The sequence below is a fragment of the Chelonia mydas genome, chromosome 13 (assembly GCF_015237465.2).
Source record: "Chelonia mydas isolate rCheMyd1 chromosome 13, rCheMyd1.pri.v2, whole genome shotgun sequence".
Taxonomy (NCBI): domain Eukaryota; kingdom Metazoa; phylum Chordata; order Testudines; family Cheloniidae; genus Chelonia; species Chelonia mydas.
The window spans coordinates 30,749,880-30,766,636 of record NC_051253.2 but is presented as its reverse complement, the minus strand read 5'-3'; the positions used below and the strand labels follow the sequence as shown (position 1 = coordinate 30,766,636).

General features: G+C 55.5%; 1 protein-coding gene across 2 annotated transcripts in view; it reads left to right on the top strand.

Moving 5' to 3' along the window:
- Positions 1-16,096, top strand: part of LOC102930402 (rho GTPase-activating protein 39) — a 121,867-nt gene extending 105,771 nt beyond the window's left edge. For both annotated transcript variants that reach the window (XM_037915933.2, XM_043527163.1), the window contains exons 6-10: positions 5,857-5,930; positions 7,544-7,743; positions 9,559-9,650; positions 13,000-13,169; positions 13,531-16,096. In XM_037915933.2, the coding sequence (XP_037771861.1) occupies positions 5,857-5,930; positions 7,544-7,743; positions 9,559-9,650; positions 13,000-13,169; positions 13,531-13,725 (731 nt within the window). In that variant the 3' untranslated portion in view covers positions 13,726-16,096. The remainder of the gene's footprint in view (positions 1-5,856; positions 5,931-7,543; positions 7,744-9,558; positions 9,651-12,999; positions 13,170-13,530) is intronic.
- Positions 16,097-16,757: the final 661 nt, after the last annotated feature.

Sequence of the window (16,757 nt, the reverse complement as noted above, 5' to 3'; positions counted from 1 at the left end):
GCCCCTTATCCGACCTCCCCACTTCTCGCCCCCGATGGCCCCCCTGGGACTCCTGCCCTATCCAACCCCCCCTGTTCCCTGATGGCCCCCCGAGGACCCCTCCCCATCCACCGCCCCGCCTGCTCTCAGTCTTCTGACCACCCCCGGACCTCCCGCCCCTAACTGCCCCCCGCCGCACCCATCCAACCCCCCCCCCCTTGTAACTGCCCCCCCCCCCCGGAACCCTGCCTCATCCAACAACCCCTTCTCCCTGACTGCCCCCGGACCCCTAACTGCCCCCGACCACCCCATTCAACCCCCCCTCTTCCTGACTGGCCCCCCAAAGACCCCTGCCCCATCCACTCTCCCTGCTCCCTGTCCCCTGATCGCCCCCTGCCACCCCATCCAACCCCTCCTCTCCTTCCTGACTGCCCCCCCAGGACCCCTGCCCCCATTCAACCCCCATTCCCCGCCCTCAGGCCGCCCTGACCACCCCCCGAACTCCCCTGCCCTCTATCCAATCCCCCCTTGGCCCCTTACTGCGCTGCCTGGAGCACTGGTGGCTGGCAGCGCGGCTGCACCAGGACAGACAGTTGCACAGCACAGAGCACCAGGCCAGGCCGGGCTCTGCAACCACGCCGTCCACAGCATTGCGCCATGCGGTGGCGTGGCTGCGGGGGAGCAGGGACAGCCTCCTGGGCCAGGAGCTCAGGGGCCGGGCAGGACGGTCCTGCAGGCCGGATGTGGCCCGCAGGCCGTGGTTTGCCCACCTCTGATCTAGAGTAACAGAGTGACCAACTGCCCAAGCTGTACCGTGATCAAAGCCCCAAGAGTTTCTCAGTGTAATGACAACGGAAGCCAAAAAAGCATATGCAAATAGGTAAGCACCTCCAGGCCTATGTATGCATTCACCACAGATCTCACCTCCCACAGCACTGTCAATTCAACATATCTCTCCTTTCCAACTACCTGAGACATTTTATAGGCCCTAGACTCCTTCCCTTTCCCAACATGCCTTGCCAAGAGGAGATTGACAGCCAGGCTTCCCTTTTCTCATATAGACTACCAAGGCAAGCCTGCTTGGCCCCCTGTCCTGAGTCCACCCTCGAGGATACAACTGCCTAGGGTTTGCTTCCTGTTTTTACTTCTCCCTGAAATCTGACTACCCCAGATTGTTAGCCCTGGGGGAAAGGGGAGCTTTGATCCACACATCTCAGAACTCCAGCCTCAAGGTTCTGACAATCAAAGGAGTAGAACAGATCAAACCCTGGCTTGATTTATCATGTAAGGCTCTTCCTTATCCCCAGGGACCTCATGGAGGCCTCAGCCTAAAAATTAGAAATTGGATTAAGTCCTGAAGCAAGAAGCTTAATCTCTCCTCCAGAAATTTTGTTAGCAGTATCCATTAACCTTGGACATTCTTATTATCTATGTAAATGTCCCTTCCTTCTTTGACTCTTGCTAATTTCTTAGCCTCAAAGCCATCCTGTGGCAGTGAGTTCCACCGTCAAATTACAGATTGGGAGGAAAGGTATTTCTTATAGGCAGTTTTGAATTTGCCACCTTTTCATTTCATTGAATGTCCCCTTGTTCTTGTCTTATGAGCCAAGTCACAATCTGCCGTCTCCTATTTTATATACTGGACGCCACCACACGTGAGGTAGAGACATTGTAACAACATAGGTGCAATATGGCTCACTTAGCATCACGGGGGGACTCAGCTCTTAAATGCTCAAATCTAACACTGCATTAACAGAGCTTTTGCTTTGGATTAGTTTTTTGCTTCAAAATTTCCTTGCGGATGGATGGAAGTTCTGAGACAGTGACCTCCTCCCGTGTGGCTTGAGGAAGAAGGCAAGAGAATGGGCTGGGACTCCATTTCTCATTGTATTTCCCAGTCTGTGTGCTTATAGTGTTTCATTTCCAGCTGCTGTATTCAAACCAGCCAGGAGGACATTTTTCTTTCAGCCTTGTGCTTGAGAATTTAGATTGGCTGCTGGATGAACATGTCTGTGCGGGCATGCGGGAGAGAGTGATTGCACGTTTCTCTTGGCCTCTGTGAAGTGTCTGTCTATTTATTATATTTTTGGCAAGGCTGCCCTCTATTTAATTCGCAGCCAGAAAGGTTTCAGACGCTCTAAGAAGCACAGGTTCACAGAGCTCGGAAATTGTGATGGGGTCACCTAAATGATATGATGAGTGAAAGCTGTTCTGTAATACAGAGCGTTTGATTTTAAAAACCCCAAGTGTTTGGAGCTCTGAAGCAAGCTTTGGACATGGCAGAGAATCAAATGGGCAGATCTGAACACACCTTTAAAGTAAACAATTAGGGTCTGGCTTGAAATGAAACAAAAGGCCAATAGTTTTGGATCAGTAATCAGTGTTCAGTCAATGCAGATCTCTCTCTCTCTCTCTTTGTGTTGTGCTGCAGATTAGCTGTGTGCAAACTGGCTGTGCTATGCAGCCTCTTTACACTCCATGCTAGCTTATCGTAGGGCAAATCAAACAGCCGTTTGCTGGGGGGGCCTCAGTTTCTTGATAAAGCACCTAAGGAGCCGAGCTCTGCTGTGACAATATTTCCTTACAGGAGAACCTCATAGTTGGGAACAGTAGAACCTCAGAGTTACGAACTGACCAGGCCACCACAGACCTCATTTGGAACCGAAGTACGTAATCAGGCAGCAGCAGAGACAAAAAAAGAATACAGTAGAGTACTGCTTTAAATGTAAACTACTAAAAAAATAAAGGGAAGTTTTAAAAAAAAGATTTGACAAGGAAAGGACACGGTTTCTGTACTTGTTTCGTTTAAATTAAGATGGTTAGAAGCAGCATTTTCTTCCACATAGTAAAGTTTCAAAGCTGTGTTATGTCAATGTTCAGTTGTAAACTTTTGAAAGAACAACCATAACGTTTTGTTCAGAGTTACAAAAACCCTCCAGTCCCAAGGTGTTCGTAGCTCTGGAGTTCTACTGTATTTCATAGAGCCTATGCAAGTCTGATGTGCAACAGATGGAGAGCTGCACTCTGCACCCTCGCATCTCTCACACATGGGGATGGTTTTCTCTAGCGTTTGGCTAAGAGAGGAGAAGGAAGCTGCTCCCCCTTGAATTCACTGGTCTTTTCTCTCTCCTTCTGGAGTTGTGCATTATGCTACATGGACCCTAGAACCTTAGCTAGGGGTTGGGAACATCAGCATGTACCCTGAGTGCATGACAGCGCCACCTCTCCCCAGTCAGATGGTGATTGCTGTCCATGCTGGGGTGAATGCTGGATGGACAGGAATCCACCACCTTGCCCCATCACAATAAAATTACATGCATGCATTCTAGCTTGGGGAGTTTAGGGTCTTTGCAGATTCATCAGCTTCGCTACTCCAGGGAGGCCAGGCTCCAGCTAAGGCATTAGAGTTCTGAGTCAATTCGCGTACCAGAGGTGCCGAATCAGGGTGTGTCTATGCAGGCAGTGGCAGCGGGTCCCCGAGCCTGGGTCGACAGACTTGGGCTGCACCGCTGCCCTAACGAGCTGTGTAGACAGCACTTTGAAGTTATGGCCTTCATGTCTAAGGCTTGATCTATGCTACACCTTATGTCACTGTAACTAAGTTGCTTAGGGGAATGGAAAATCCACACCCCGAGTGACCTTACACCGCCCTAACTCCTGGCATAGGCAGAGGTAGGTCAACGGGAGGGCTTCTCCTGTCGATGGAGTTACCACCTCTTGGGGAAGTGGAGTACCTGCACCGATGGGAGAAGCCCTCCTGTCGGCGGAGACAGCGTCTTCGTTGAAGTGCTACAGTGGCGCAGCTGGCCACTGCAGCCTTATAAGTGTAGACGAGCCCGCAGATGCTGCTAAATTGCACTAAGTTTTGGAACTGACAGTTCTTCACTTATGGCGCCTTGAGGCACATTCCGTACAACCAGGAGACGAGCCATCTTGGTCTGTCCCATGTGGGTCTGCTCCTTGATCCTTGGCTCAGTGCACTGTAATCACTGCTTCACTAGTTACTAGAGCTCAGGGGACCCTGCCTACCCAGTGAGACATTCTGTGAATTTCACCTTGCTGCTTGGGAGGTGATCGTGAGCAAAGGGCGAACATTTGCACGTTTATTTGCTGTTTGAAATTCTTCACTCATTTCTCCAGTGAATAATTCTTGGTTCTTTGTGCATACTTGAAATTTGAAGTTCATGCTTGGGTTACATAAGAGTCAGGCATTGTTTCTGTACCTGACTGGATGAACTATGGAGCTAACCAATAAAAATTTGAACTTCAAATTGCATCTTCACATGTAAAATCCACAATTTGCAGTTTGCATTGTTGTTTGCTAGTTTGGCAATTCTCTTTCTGTGAATGTTTGAGTTTAGAATTCACATTTGGAGAGTCTTTGTGCCAGCAAAGCTTGTTTACTGGAATATTTGCAGAAAATAAAGATCAATGGGGCATGAAGCACATTAAAACAACAAATGAATACTCAGGGTGGTTTTATTCCTTCCAGTATTTATGCAGCTATAAGGATTCGCACAGGAAAAATCCTTTTGATGTTTGTGTCATGTAATTTACCTGGATTAAATTAATCAATAAACAATATTGTCTTCCCCAAATGCCCTGGGTGATTCTTTGTTAGGCAGACGAGTTAGGAGAAGCCAGTTACACAATAGCTCCTTTTTTTCGGTTGACAGTATAAATATATTTCTAGCCCACACCCCCTTCTGTAAACCAACCCTCTGCTCCATGGCTCAGGCCTCGGAGCCAGCTCCCAGGGCTGAGTGATAATGAAACCAGAGTCGTTAGTGCATGTGCTGATTCAGCTGGGTTCCCAGCTCTTTATCCTGGTGAAAAGAGACGTGAAGGCAAGAACCAGGGGCAAGGGAAGGGATTTCTCCCTCTGCATGTAGATGATGCTTGTTCTTAATTGAGGGCTCAGGCAAAGGAAAGTTGAGTTCTCCTCCTTTGGGCAGGGCCCTCTGCCCAGCCTCTGCATTGGCCAGTTGCTGCTCCAGGCAGCGTGCTGCCATCTCCATGTGCCCTGCCAGTGATACACGCACAGGGCACTTACCCTACATCTCACTCTGAGAATGAGCTCTGTGTGCAGAAGTTCCTTTGACAGGGTGCACGTACGGTCAGAGCGCGCCAGACACAGCTCGGCTGGTGCCTGCGGAAGGGGATGTGGAGCCAGACACTTGCGCTCTCCTGGGTGCACATAGTGTGTTCAGATGATCAAAGCAGCGGTGTGGCAATTCGTGCTTGGAGCATTGGGAGCCCTCAGCGGTGGGATGCAAGGTTCAGATCCGTGTGCTTTGAGCCAGAACACCGAGCACCACGAGCCCCAGGGACTGGGCTTCTAATGGCACTGCCAGCAGGCTAGGACAGCCATGCTGCTCGCAGGGCCAGGAGGGTGCAGGGCACTGGGCTGAACCCAGGGCAGGGGCACTAGACTGCTCCGCAGGTTATTCCAGCTAGAAGCAGCTGTTAAAAGAAATGCAGAGAGCTCTTGCAACGCACCTACAGCACTTGAGGGAGGACTCGTTAATTTTGGGGTCCAGTAAGGGAATGGTGCCCCTTCAGACTGTATCTCAGGGGAAGAAGGGGGAGGTGTTGGGGGTTTTTGCAAGTGCAAACCTTGCCCAAATCGTACAGGTTCATTTTCAGAGCCCATAGACTCAGATGTTTCCTGTCCTTCCCAGGGTGCAGAGCCCAGCTCTCTGGGAGGGACAGAGCCCGGGGGCCCTGTCAAGAGAACCCCCAGTATTCATGTTCTCTGGGAGGGACAGAGCCCGGGGGCCCTGTCAAGAGAACCCCCAGTATTCATGGTGACCACATTTTTCCTCTGGGGGTCTGGCAGCGCCATGGGACTGACCGGCATGTCTCTCTCTCCCCTAGGTTTGCCCATCAGCACGTACGCCAGGTTCTGTTACCGGAAGCTGCAGAAGGTGGCGGTTACTGGAGGCAAGAAGGTGAGGCACCTACTGTGCCCTGGAGGCTTTGCTCTAATGTCTTACGTTGCCTTCTCCAGCACCCCAGACACTAATGGGTTCCTTCAGGCCCTCGGCCCCCGGAGTGCTGTTCTGTGTTAGAGGTGGGAACCGGGCTGCAGGGGGTGAGGGGATTCACAGCCACACAGTGGGTGAGGCCTGACTCCCAGACTCTGTTCCCCTGATAGTACCCTGCCTGGGCAGGGAGCATGCAGGGTGCTCATGGGGCCCAGCAGGCAGGTCCTGTAGGGGAATATTCCTGGCCCATGTGGCAAACACAGTGCTCAGCTTTCCCTGGAAGGAGCAGGCACTGCCCATCCCATGGGGGGGAAGGGGTAGCTCATTTGGGGCTGGCAGCTGCATTTCCCTGCAAGCAGGCGTGGGTCTCATTTTAAACATTCCTAGAAGGGGGAGGTCCAGGAACAGCCCACTTCTCCCCCCGCCCTCGTGGAGCACCATGGTTGTCATGCAGCCTGCCCTCCAGCAGCACCTGTCCCGAGGAGTTGGATCCCAGAGAGGCTGGATTTTGTCACATTTCCCCGGGGGCCTCTGCGCAGTGAGGGCTCCGTGGAGAGGGAGGAGGCACTGACACATCCGTCGGGTGGTAGCAGGGACCCAGCCCCCTGGCAGGACAGGAAATGTACCGGTACGTGTTCCACACAGCTCCAGCCAAAGCTCTGCCCATGGCACTCCAGGCAGTCAGAGGGAGGTTTCCTTTTACCTCTCCTCAACCTTGTTGGCAGAGCTGAGCTCTGCTGGGCTGCAGCTGTTCTGCAGACTGCATGGTGCCGCCGGTCATTTCAGCACCAGCGCAGGCTAGAGGCGGTTTGATTTTCCCCTTTGCCATGTGAAATTAATAGAAGTTGGGTCAGTACAAGATATTACCTCATCCATCTTGTCTCTCTAATGTGAAATTAAGTTAGTTTCTTCATCAACATTCTCCAGAAGCCACGGGTTTTGGGTGTCCAGCTGGAGCCTGATTTTTGGAGGTGCTCAGTGCCTCTGCAAATCAGGCTTCTACATGTCGAAAGATGGACACACAAAGATCCCCTGGAAATGGAGAGAGCCTGGAATTCGCCTCTGCATTTGGAATGTTGGCTTTCCCTTGTTCCATTGCCAAGAGGTATTTGAATGAAATAGCTGATCTAATGAATGTGTGCCCCCTGCTGGCCCTGCAGCAGCGTCTGTTCACAGCCCATCCCCAGAACCGAGCTCATCCCTGCTGCTGCCCCAACACTGGATCCTGGCGGGGCGCAGGAGTATTTCCCAAATGGAAAAGATCAGAACATGGAAACAGAACCAGAAAGTGACCCTAGAGCCGTCCCCAAATCTCTCCGACCCACAGCCAGCAGTCTCCCCGCTCTCCTGGGGCCTAATGCGTTCGAGCTCCTGATCCTTGCACATGCCCTTTGCATAACGGGGATTCTGTTGCAGGACTTCCTGTAAGCACGTAGCCCTGCGGCCATCTGGTCATCTTCCATGTGAGCCATGGCCTCCACACCCCAGGGCTGCTTGCTGCCTCTGCCTGCACGTGGCTGATCTCCCAGAGATATGACATTATAGCACGAGTTAACAAATACTTTCTGTGCCCTTAGGGCCTCCGTAAACCAATGATGGAGGAGATAACACACGCCAGAAATGCCATTGTGACACCATCGCTGTTTGGGAGCTCTCTGGAGGAAATCATGTTACGGCAGCGGGACATGTATCCGGGGAACAAGCTGCCTTGGGTACAGATTCAGCTGTCTCAGCAAGTCCTGGCCCTTGGGGGAGAACAGACTGAAGGAATATTCAGGTGAGCTTTAGGAATGGTGGCTATTTCACTAAGTAGAACTCTGGCTCTGTCCACATTTCAGACCAGTCAGAAGTGGGGGTACAAGCAGGAGCTGTCCCTGCTCCACCCAAAACTGCACTCACACAATCAGCAGAAAGTCACCTCTCCAGTACGACAGACCCCGGTCTAAGCCTCTGGCTGCCACACCATCATGGTTTCCTTGCCCCAGCTGTCCCAACCCAGGCTCTCTGCCTGGGGCTTCCTCCGACCTCTCTTCTCTGCAGCTGGGGTAACGAGCGCCTGCACCAGTGAGTCAGCAGAACCCTGCTATTCCAGCAGAATCAGCCCCACTCACGGGGATGTGTTTCAGGCACGTGCCACCAGCAGTCCCTCAAAGGAGCATTAGTCCCTTAGCATGCGTCACAGGAGATGTTTTCTTCTGCAGGCACTCTATGAATGATTTGAGCTGCTTGGGATGGTGCGTGAATCTCAAGAGCGCCTGGCACAGTGTTGCGCTTTCAGTTGGTCAAGTGGTTGTGGTTGGACAGCTCTGGGAGTGAGGCCGAGCCCTGGGATGGCCAGGCAGACATGCTGGTAAAGATCATTCTGCGCCAGCAGCGTTAGTGAGGCTTGGGGGGTGGTATCGTGCTGGCTCTGCAAGGACTGTTCTGTCCAGCTGAGTCTAGAGATGTTGTGTGTCACTGCCCTGAGCCACACAAAATCCTGGCAGAGGGAGCGCAGCACTAACCACAAATTTCTCTGGCACAAAACTGGGGCGGAAGTTCGGCAAAACACCATAATTCTTGTGTCCCACTGGCCAGTGTAATCCACAGGAAAGGGCTCCGCAGGAAAGCCTAAATTAGCTAGATCCTGTAGTCAGACTGAAGTTGGTGCCAGCCTCACCCTATGGATGAACTTGCACATCCCTGGGAGGGAAGGGGCGGAGCTGCTGGGTGCTTGAATTCCTGTTTCCATATTACTGCTGCACGTAACAGCAGGGACCTGCAAGGAGGCCTTGCACCCTGAACCCCAGGAGGGATTTCGCTGGCCAGTCACTGGGGTAGCTGTAGCTTCCATGTTCAGCACTCTAGTATCGTTTAACTAAGCATCTGGCAGTGACCTTAGCAGAGTGCCCCTAATCATCACTTCTCCCTCAGGTACGGTGGGTAAGGAACAATTTGAAAGCAGTTACTGGTAATTACCAAACCATTGGATCTCCCTAAATAGCCTCTGCACAAAGGCAGATTGCAGGGCCGTGTAAAATACTCCCTAACTGTTACATGTGATTCCGAGTCACTGAACTCATGCTGACTACTTCAGCACATAGGAAGCTTCTGTCTTGATGGTGAGTAGGACTTTGCCAATTCAGCTCCCATGTGAACATGAGAGAAAGGAGAGATTTAAATGAGGTTGTAAGCTAACTTCTGTAAATGTGTGGTTAAGAACTCATGTAGAGTCCCACATGTCAATTACCCCATTAAAATACTGACCTGGCCTAAAGCAGCTTTCAGATTACTGCATCCCCCAGACCTACTCTGTACCATCAGACTGACCTACTGCTAGAAGCATGGCATCAGGAAACCAGCAGCTCCGACTGAGAGAGACTGGCAGGGGGATTTCTGAAGGGCCATTTGAAATTGACTTGGATAAGAAACAGTACAGACTTGCTGAGTAAATGTTTCTGCAAGTGCTACTAGCCTGCAAATTCACCTCTGCAGGGCTCCTCCCAATGACAGTCTCACACTCATGGCTGCTAGCTTCCTCCAACAGGGCGGCTTGCTGTGCAGTCCATTTGGACTCAAAGTCCGGTTGCTGTATTTCTGGGTTTGCTTTCAGAATACCTGGTGACATTGATGAAGTCAACGCATTGAAACTTCAAGTGGATCAGTGGAGGATCCCCAGCAACCTCAGTGATCCCAATATACCAGGTATGAGGACTGGATAGCCATGTAGCTATGGGCTAGTCCAGAATAACGTGTGCAGAGTGTGCTTCCGAGGCAGTGTGAGAACACAGGAGACACGCAGCTGGCTGATGGCCAAGTGCAGGACCCTGCACTCGGGCACTGCAGACACGGCTGGGTGGTGGGAAGAGGCAGGACCCTGCACTCGGGCACTGCAGACACGGCTGGGTGGTGGGAGGAGGCAGGGCCCTGCACTCGGGCACTGCAGACACGGCTGGGTGGTGGGAAGAGGCAGGGCCCTGCACTCGGGCACTGCAGACACGGCTGGGTGGTGGGAAGAGGCAGGGCCCTGCACTCGGGCACTGCAGACACGGCTGGGTGGTGGGAAGAGGCAGGGCCCTGCACTCGGGCACTGCAGACACGGCTGGGTGGTGGGAAGAGGCAGGGCCCTGCACTCGGGCACTGCAGACACGGCTGGGTGGTGGGAAGAGGCAGGGCCCTGCACTCGGGCACTGCAGACACGGCTGGGTGGTGGGAAGAGGCAGGGCCCTGCACTCGGGCACTGCAGACACGGCTGGGTGGTGGGAAGAGGCAGGACCCTGCACTCCGGCACTGCAGACACGGCTGGGTGGTGGGAAGAGGCAGGGCCCTGCACTCGGGCACTGCAGACACGGCTGGGTGGTGGGAAGAGGCAGGGCCCTGCACTCGGGCACTGCAGACACGGCTGGGTGGTGGGAAGCGGCAGGACCCTGCACTCCGGCACTGCAGACACGGCTGGGTGGTGGGAAGAGGCAGGGCCCTGCACTCGGGCACTGCAGACACGGCTGGGTGGTGGGAAGAGGCAGGGCCCTGCACTCGGGCACTGCAGACACGGCTGGGTGGTGGGAAGAGACAGGGCCCTGCACTCGGGCACTGCAGACACGGCTGGGTGGTGGGAAGAGGCAGGGCCCTGCACTCCGGCACTGCAGACACGGCTGGGTGGTGGGAAGAGGCAGGACCCTGCACTCGGGCACTGCAGACACGGCTGGGTGGTGGGAAGAGGCAGGGCCCTGCACTCGGGCACTGCAGACACGGCTGGGTGGTGGGAAGAGGCAGGACCCTGCACTCGGGCACTGCAGACACGGCTGGGTGGTGGGAAGAGGCAGGGCCCTGCACTCGGGCACTGCAGACACGGCTGGGTGGTGGGAAGAGGCAGGGCCCTGCACTCGGGCACTGCAGACACGGCTGGGTGGTGGGAAGCGGCAGGACCCTGCACTCGGGCACTGCAGACACGGCTGGGTGGTGGGAAGAGGCAGGACCCTGCACTCGGGCACTGCAGACACGGCTGGGTGGTGGGAAGAGGCAGGGCCCTGCACTCGGGCACTGCAGACACGGCTGGGTGGTGGGAAGAGGCAGGGCCCTGCACTCCGGCACTGCAGACACGGCTGGGTGGTGGGAAGAGGCAGGGCCCTGCACTCGGGCACTGCAGACACGGCTGGGTGGTGGGAAGAGGCAGGGCCCTGCACTCGGGCACTGCAGACACGGCTGGGTGGTGGGAAGAGGCAGGACCCTGCACTCGGGCACTGCAGACACGGCTGGGTGGTGGGAAGAGGCAGGGCCCTGCACTCCGGCACTGCAGACACGGCTGGGTGGTGGGAAGAGGCAGGACCCTGCACTCGGGCACTGCAGACACGGCTGGGTGGTGGGAAGAGACAGGGCCCTGCACTCGGGCACTGCAGACACGGCTGGGTGGTGGGAAGAGGCAGGGCCCTGCACTCGGGCACTGCAGACACGGCTGGGTGGTGGGAAGAGGCAGGACCCTGCACTCGGGCACTGCAGACACGGCTGGGTGGTGGGAAGAGACAGGGCCCTGCACTCGGGCACTGCAGACACGGCTGGGTGGTGGGAAGCGGCAGGGCCCTGCACTCCGGCACTGCAGACACGGCTGGGTGGTGGGAAGAGGCAGGGCCCTGCACTCCGGCACTGCAGACACGGCTGGGTGGTGGGAAGAGGCAGGACCCTGCACTCCGGCACTGCAGACACGGCTGGGTGGTGGGAAGAGGCAGGGCCCTGCACTCCGGCACTGCAGACACGGCTGGGTGGTGGGAAGAGGCAGGGCCCTGCACTCGGGCACTGCAGACACGGCTGGGTGGTGGGAAGAGGCAGGACCCTGCACTCGGGCACTGCAGACACGGCTGGGTGGTGGGAAGAGGCAGGACCCTGCACTCGGGCACTGCAGACACGGCTGGGTGGTGGGAAGAGGCAGGACCCTGCACTCGGGCACTGCAGACACGGCTGGGTGGTGGGAAGCGGCAGGACCCTGCACTCGGGCACTGCAGACACGGCTGGGTGGTGGGAAGAGGCAGGGCCCTGCACTCGGGCACTGCAGACACGGCTGGGTGGTGGGAAGAGGCAGGGCCCTGCACTCGGGCACTGCAGACACGGCTGGGTGGTGGGAAGAGGCAGGGCCCTGCACTCCGGCACTGCAGACACGGCTGGGTGGTGGGAAGAGGCAGGACCCTGCACTCGGGCACTGCAGACACGGCTGGGTGGTGGGAAGAGGCAGGGCCCTGCACTCCGGCACTGCAGACACGGCTGGGTGGTGGGAGGAGGCAGGATCTGGTCCTGTCAGAGAGCAGCAGCTAGGCAGGGCTGCGCCTGGCGGGTCCTTGTAACACAGGGCAGGGAGGGACTCCTGGGTCCCTGGCTCCAGTCCTGACTATCTCAGGCGACCACATGATGTAACTTTGGATGAAGGATGCCAGTGAGCGTTGACGTGCTCAAGTGAGTCAGGAGGTGGCACTGTCTGCTCCGCAGAGCAACGGGGGCGGTTCTGCGGCTGGTGTCAGCTGTGTACCGAGAGGCAGGCGTTCAGAGATCAAATCAGAATTCGCTTGTGGTCAGCAATATTGTCAACCCCACAAATCGTGAGGCTGGCTTCCGTGTAAGCAGTGCAGAGGCTGGTCCTTCGCTTTCTGCTGGCTGAGCCCTTAGGCCATACTTGGGGACACGTCCGAGCTGTTCTCTGCAGCCAGGAGGCCAGGCTCATTTGAAGCGAGAGTTGCTCTGCTGCAAGTTCCTGACTCAGCAGCTGGGGCTTTAAGAAGAACATAAAATATCGCGAGAGGCAGTGAAATCCAGAGTTGGGAACACTGGGGCAGCAGAGACCCCGTGTTACTTTCCCACCGGCAGCTCTGGGCAAATTCCCACTCGAGCCATCCCATTGTGCCCGCAGCGCCCTTGCGGTCTGTCAGCGTGGCCCAGGGTCGGCCGGCGTTTTGTCTGGGTGTGCTGCTGTGTCCCGTCAAACTGCGGGAGGCGACGGAGCGTAACTCATGTCCTGGCTGGGGCAGGCGCGTTGGCCTGTTTTCATGCCCCGTTCTGCCTTCCCTCCCAGCCTCCCTGCTGAAGCTGTGGTACCGGGAGCTGGAGGAGCCCGTCATCCCCCAGCAGTTCTACGGCGAGTGCATCAGCAGCTACGAGAACCCGGCCGCCGCCGTCGCAGTGGTGCAGCTTCTGCCAGAGCTCAACAGGCTGGTCCTGTGTTACCTCATCCACTTCCTGCAGGTGGGCACCCCTCCCTGCCCCACCGCCACCCTCTCCCCCGCCGCGAGCTGGGGGCTTTGGCCCTGGGCGTCTTGCCTCTTATTCCATGAGCAGAATGTGTTAATTCCCAGCCCGGTCTGACAGGGAGCGGGGCTGGTCCCTCCCAAGGATCGCCCTGGGAAGCCCTCTGACCCCGGTGAGGCTCCCCCATCCCCCGGCCCCACATGCATGCTGCAGGATTTCCGTCTGGAGAAGCGTCTGCAGCCTCATGTGACAGCTGACCCCCCAGAACGAGGCCTGGTTCCCTGGGCCTGGCTGCTTCCCCCCCCCCAGCCCCCTTTGCCCCGTTGTTCTGGTTGAATCTCCTCCTCTCGCCTCACAGATCTTTGCTCAGCCGTCTAATGTGGGCAAGACGAAGATGGATGTGAACAACCTGGCCATGGTGATGGCCCCCAACTGCCTGCGCTGCCAGTCCGATGACCCCCGGGTCATCTTCGAGAACACCCGCAAGGAGATGTCCTTCCTGCGTATGCTCATTGTGCACTTGGACACTAGCTTCATCAGAGGGGTGGTGTGAGGGGCTGGCCCCCCATGGGGGGCTGCGGGGAGGAGAGCACAAGGGCTGGCCCCCCCAGGACTCGTCACCAGAGATAGCGCGAGGGTGCAGAACGCCCGCTCCGGGCTCGGGTTCCCAGCTCTAGGATTTCTACCATCTTTCCTGTTGCGGCACCAGCATCAGTGTAAACTGGGGGAGTGTGGGATGGCTCAGGGCTCGCCGGCGGAGTGGCTGGCCAGCGCTAGGGAGTCTGGAGTGTGGTGCTGGCTCCGTCGGGCCATGCTTAGCGCGGAGTCACCCAGTGGCTCCTATGTCATTGGGAATGGGGAAGCTGCTGCACCAGCCGCTCCAAATCAGGGGTGCAAGCTGGAGCAGAGGCTTCCGCCAGGGGACTGGTTAGGAGTGTGGGTCTGACACCCTTATTGATGTGCCTTAGTGCAAAGGGTGGGTGACTGGGGCCCAGGAGACATGGTCAAGGCGGGACCCTTGTGTCCCTTCGGTTTCCTTCCAGCCCTTGCCATACGGGTGGCAATGAGGGCTGTTTCCATTGCAGGAACAACCCCAGGTAACTCACGGTCTGCTTCCCATCTGCCTGGCAGTGTCTGCAGACACCTGGCCCCCTAGGGCTGTTTCGTGCTGACTTAGTCCTGCCTGAGCAGCCAGGAGAGACTCCCCAAGCATGGGGGGCTCGCTGGGGTCGTAGGGCCAACCCTTCTACATCTCCTGAGGTGAGGCGAATGATGTCAGGGGTCTTCTGTGTTTGGCCAGTCCCCCCAGAATGGCCATGGAGGTCTTTGGAGCTGGTATATGATGCAGCAGCTCACTGGCCTGTGGGTCAAAGAGCTAGAAAGGTGGCGGATTTGCACCAAGCACCGCTCCTCCAGGCTGGAAGACCAATGCATTCTCTAGTGGGTGGGGAGGACACTTACTGGTAACAAGCAATCGCTAGGTTAGCGTGTGCTGTTATGCTCAGAGGAGTGAGAGGGCTTGCTCCAGGCTCGCTACATCAAGCACTACGCTCTGTCCGCTGCGTGCCTGAGCCAGGAGTCACCCCTGCATTCTGCCCACTGCGTCCCCGTTACCACCAAGGCAGCTTGCGCTGTAAGTCATCAAACCAGGAAAGCAAGCCAGAGCAGCTGGTGTGTTTCAGAGGCTGGCTGGGGTGGTCTCTGAAAGGCTGTGGCTGACCGTATTCGTAAGTGCCATAAATGCTCTGGGCTTGCTCTGGGCCAGTGAGAGTGTGGTGAGCCACAGCGAGGAGGGGGTGTCTTTCTGAGGCTGCTTAATGGGAGCATGTGGGTTTCCCCTTGGCCTCCAGCCAGTCGCACATTCCTTCGCAGACTGTAACTCCTAATTACGTGGTGTCCAGTGCTGAGACTGTTCTTTTTGAAGCATTTTCTCTACCAGCGGCAGGCCTGTTATGGGCCAGATCTCTGAGCCTTGTGGTTGTTTGTACAGCACTACACCCGCCAGTAGTATCCAAAGCCATATTCACGCTTGTGCCTGCAGATTCCCCTCATCCCAGTTGTGTTTCTCATGTAGGTGCCAAACACAAGCCAGCCTTCTCCTGACTGTAAACCATTTGTGAGCCAGACCTGCAGTGGGATACGTTCCAGCTGGCAGATGCATTTAAAGGCTACTCTCTGCTCATGGCTGAGCACAAGTTTCAGACAGTCGGTGTGACACGTACAGGGACCTCGGAACACTTGTAGCTTATGAAGTCGATGAGTCAGGGAGCCCTGGGGTGCAAGATCTTCAGCCAGAGTTTGGCCTGTGCCCTGTAGAACCAGGGGCCAAGGTGCTCCTTGTACCAGATGCGAGGTGCTGGTATACTGGGTTAGGAAGTCCCTGCTCCTCAGGTCACAACTGATTGGTCTGTCATGGGTGCCAGAAAGGGTTCAGGGAGGGGCTGCTTCCCAATCTCACCCCACTGCAGAGCTAGGAAGCAAGTCAGCTCCTCTGGCTTCCACAAGAGGGTGTTGAATTTACGCAGCTGCTTCCTTCCTGAATGGTCCCTGCTGTTCACGTACCAGCCCTGGGTCACTGGGAAATTGAAATTGTTCAACGTTGCTCAGGGTGTCACATCCTCACCCCAAATCAGCTGGAATGTTTGCTCATGCCTGGCTCAGGATCCCCTTTCATTGGGTTGTAGATATGCACCTGTCCCAGGGCTTTCAACTGCAGCTAACAACATTGTGGGCAATGATTCAAATTCTTCCTTGCCCTTCGGTGTAGCAGATAGACATTTGCTGCTGTCTATATCAACCCTTTTTGCCAGGGCTGTAAAATAGGCTAAGGAATTACACTGGATATTGTTTTCTTTTTTGCCAATCAGTTTGTAAATATGAACCCAATGAAGCAGCCTCTCCTCTGTTCCAAGAGTCATTAAAAATTCAGTGGCGAACCCTCGTCCCTCCTGTGCATTTTTTAAGCTTGATTCGTCCGCGTGGAGCTTCCTTTTCCAGTGGTGGATGAGCTGTGGTGTGAGCATTTGCAGATGGACACAGGCTGCTGCTCAAACTCAGCCAGTTGTGTGGGAACCTCTGGATCTTTCCCCCATCCCTGTTGCAAGAAGAAAGCTGGGAACAGTCTGTATTCTGGAGCTGTTCACCCTCTGGAGTTGCCTTAAGAATGTGGTGATCCCATTTTGCTGTGCTGTTCTACATGATGAATATCAGAGCAGTTCCCAGTAACAACTCTGCTACTCATCTTTCATGGCTGAAATGTCCCAGGCTTGGGCTCTGTCGTCAATTTGTGTGTGTGAAAGTTTAAATCTCCTCAGCCCTTTCAGGTATGACATCAAAGATTTACATTTTCTTCATTGTAGTTATAGTGTTGCCCCTCTACCAGCCAGTAGAAGATTCTGGGGCCTTGCTGCTTGGGGTCCTGTTGGAGGAGAAATCAGTGATGTAGAATCTGGGAATGGGTTACGTGTAATTTTGTTTTATTTACACACACACACACGTCCTGGAACAGAGGATGTCAAACAGCATGCAGGGCAATCCCTTCTTCCAGGAATCTCCACCCTACACCTGCTTCCCAGGGATTAACTC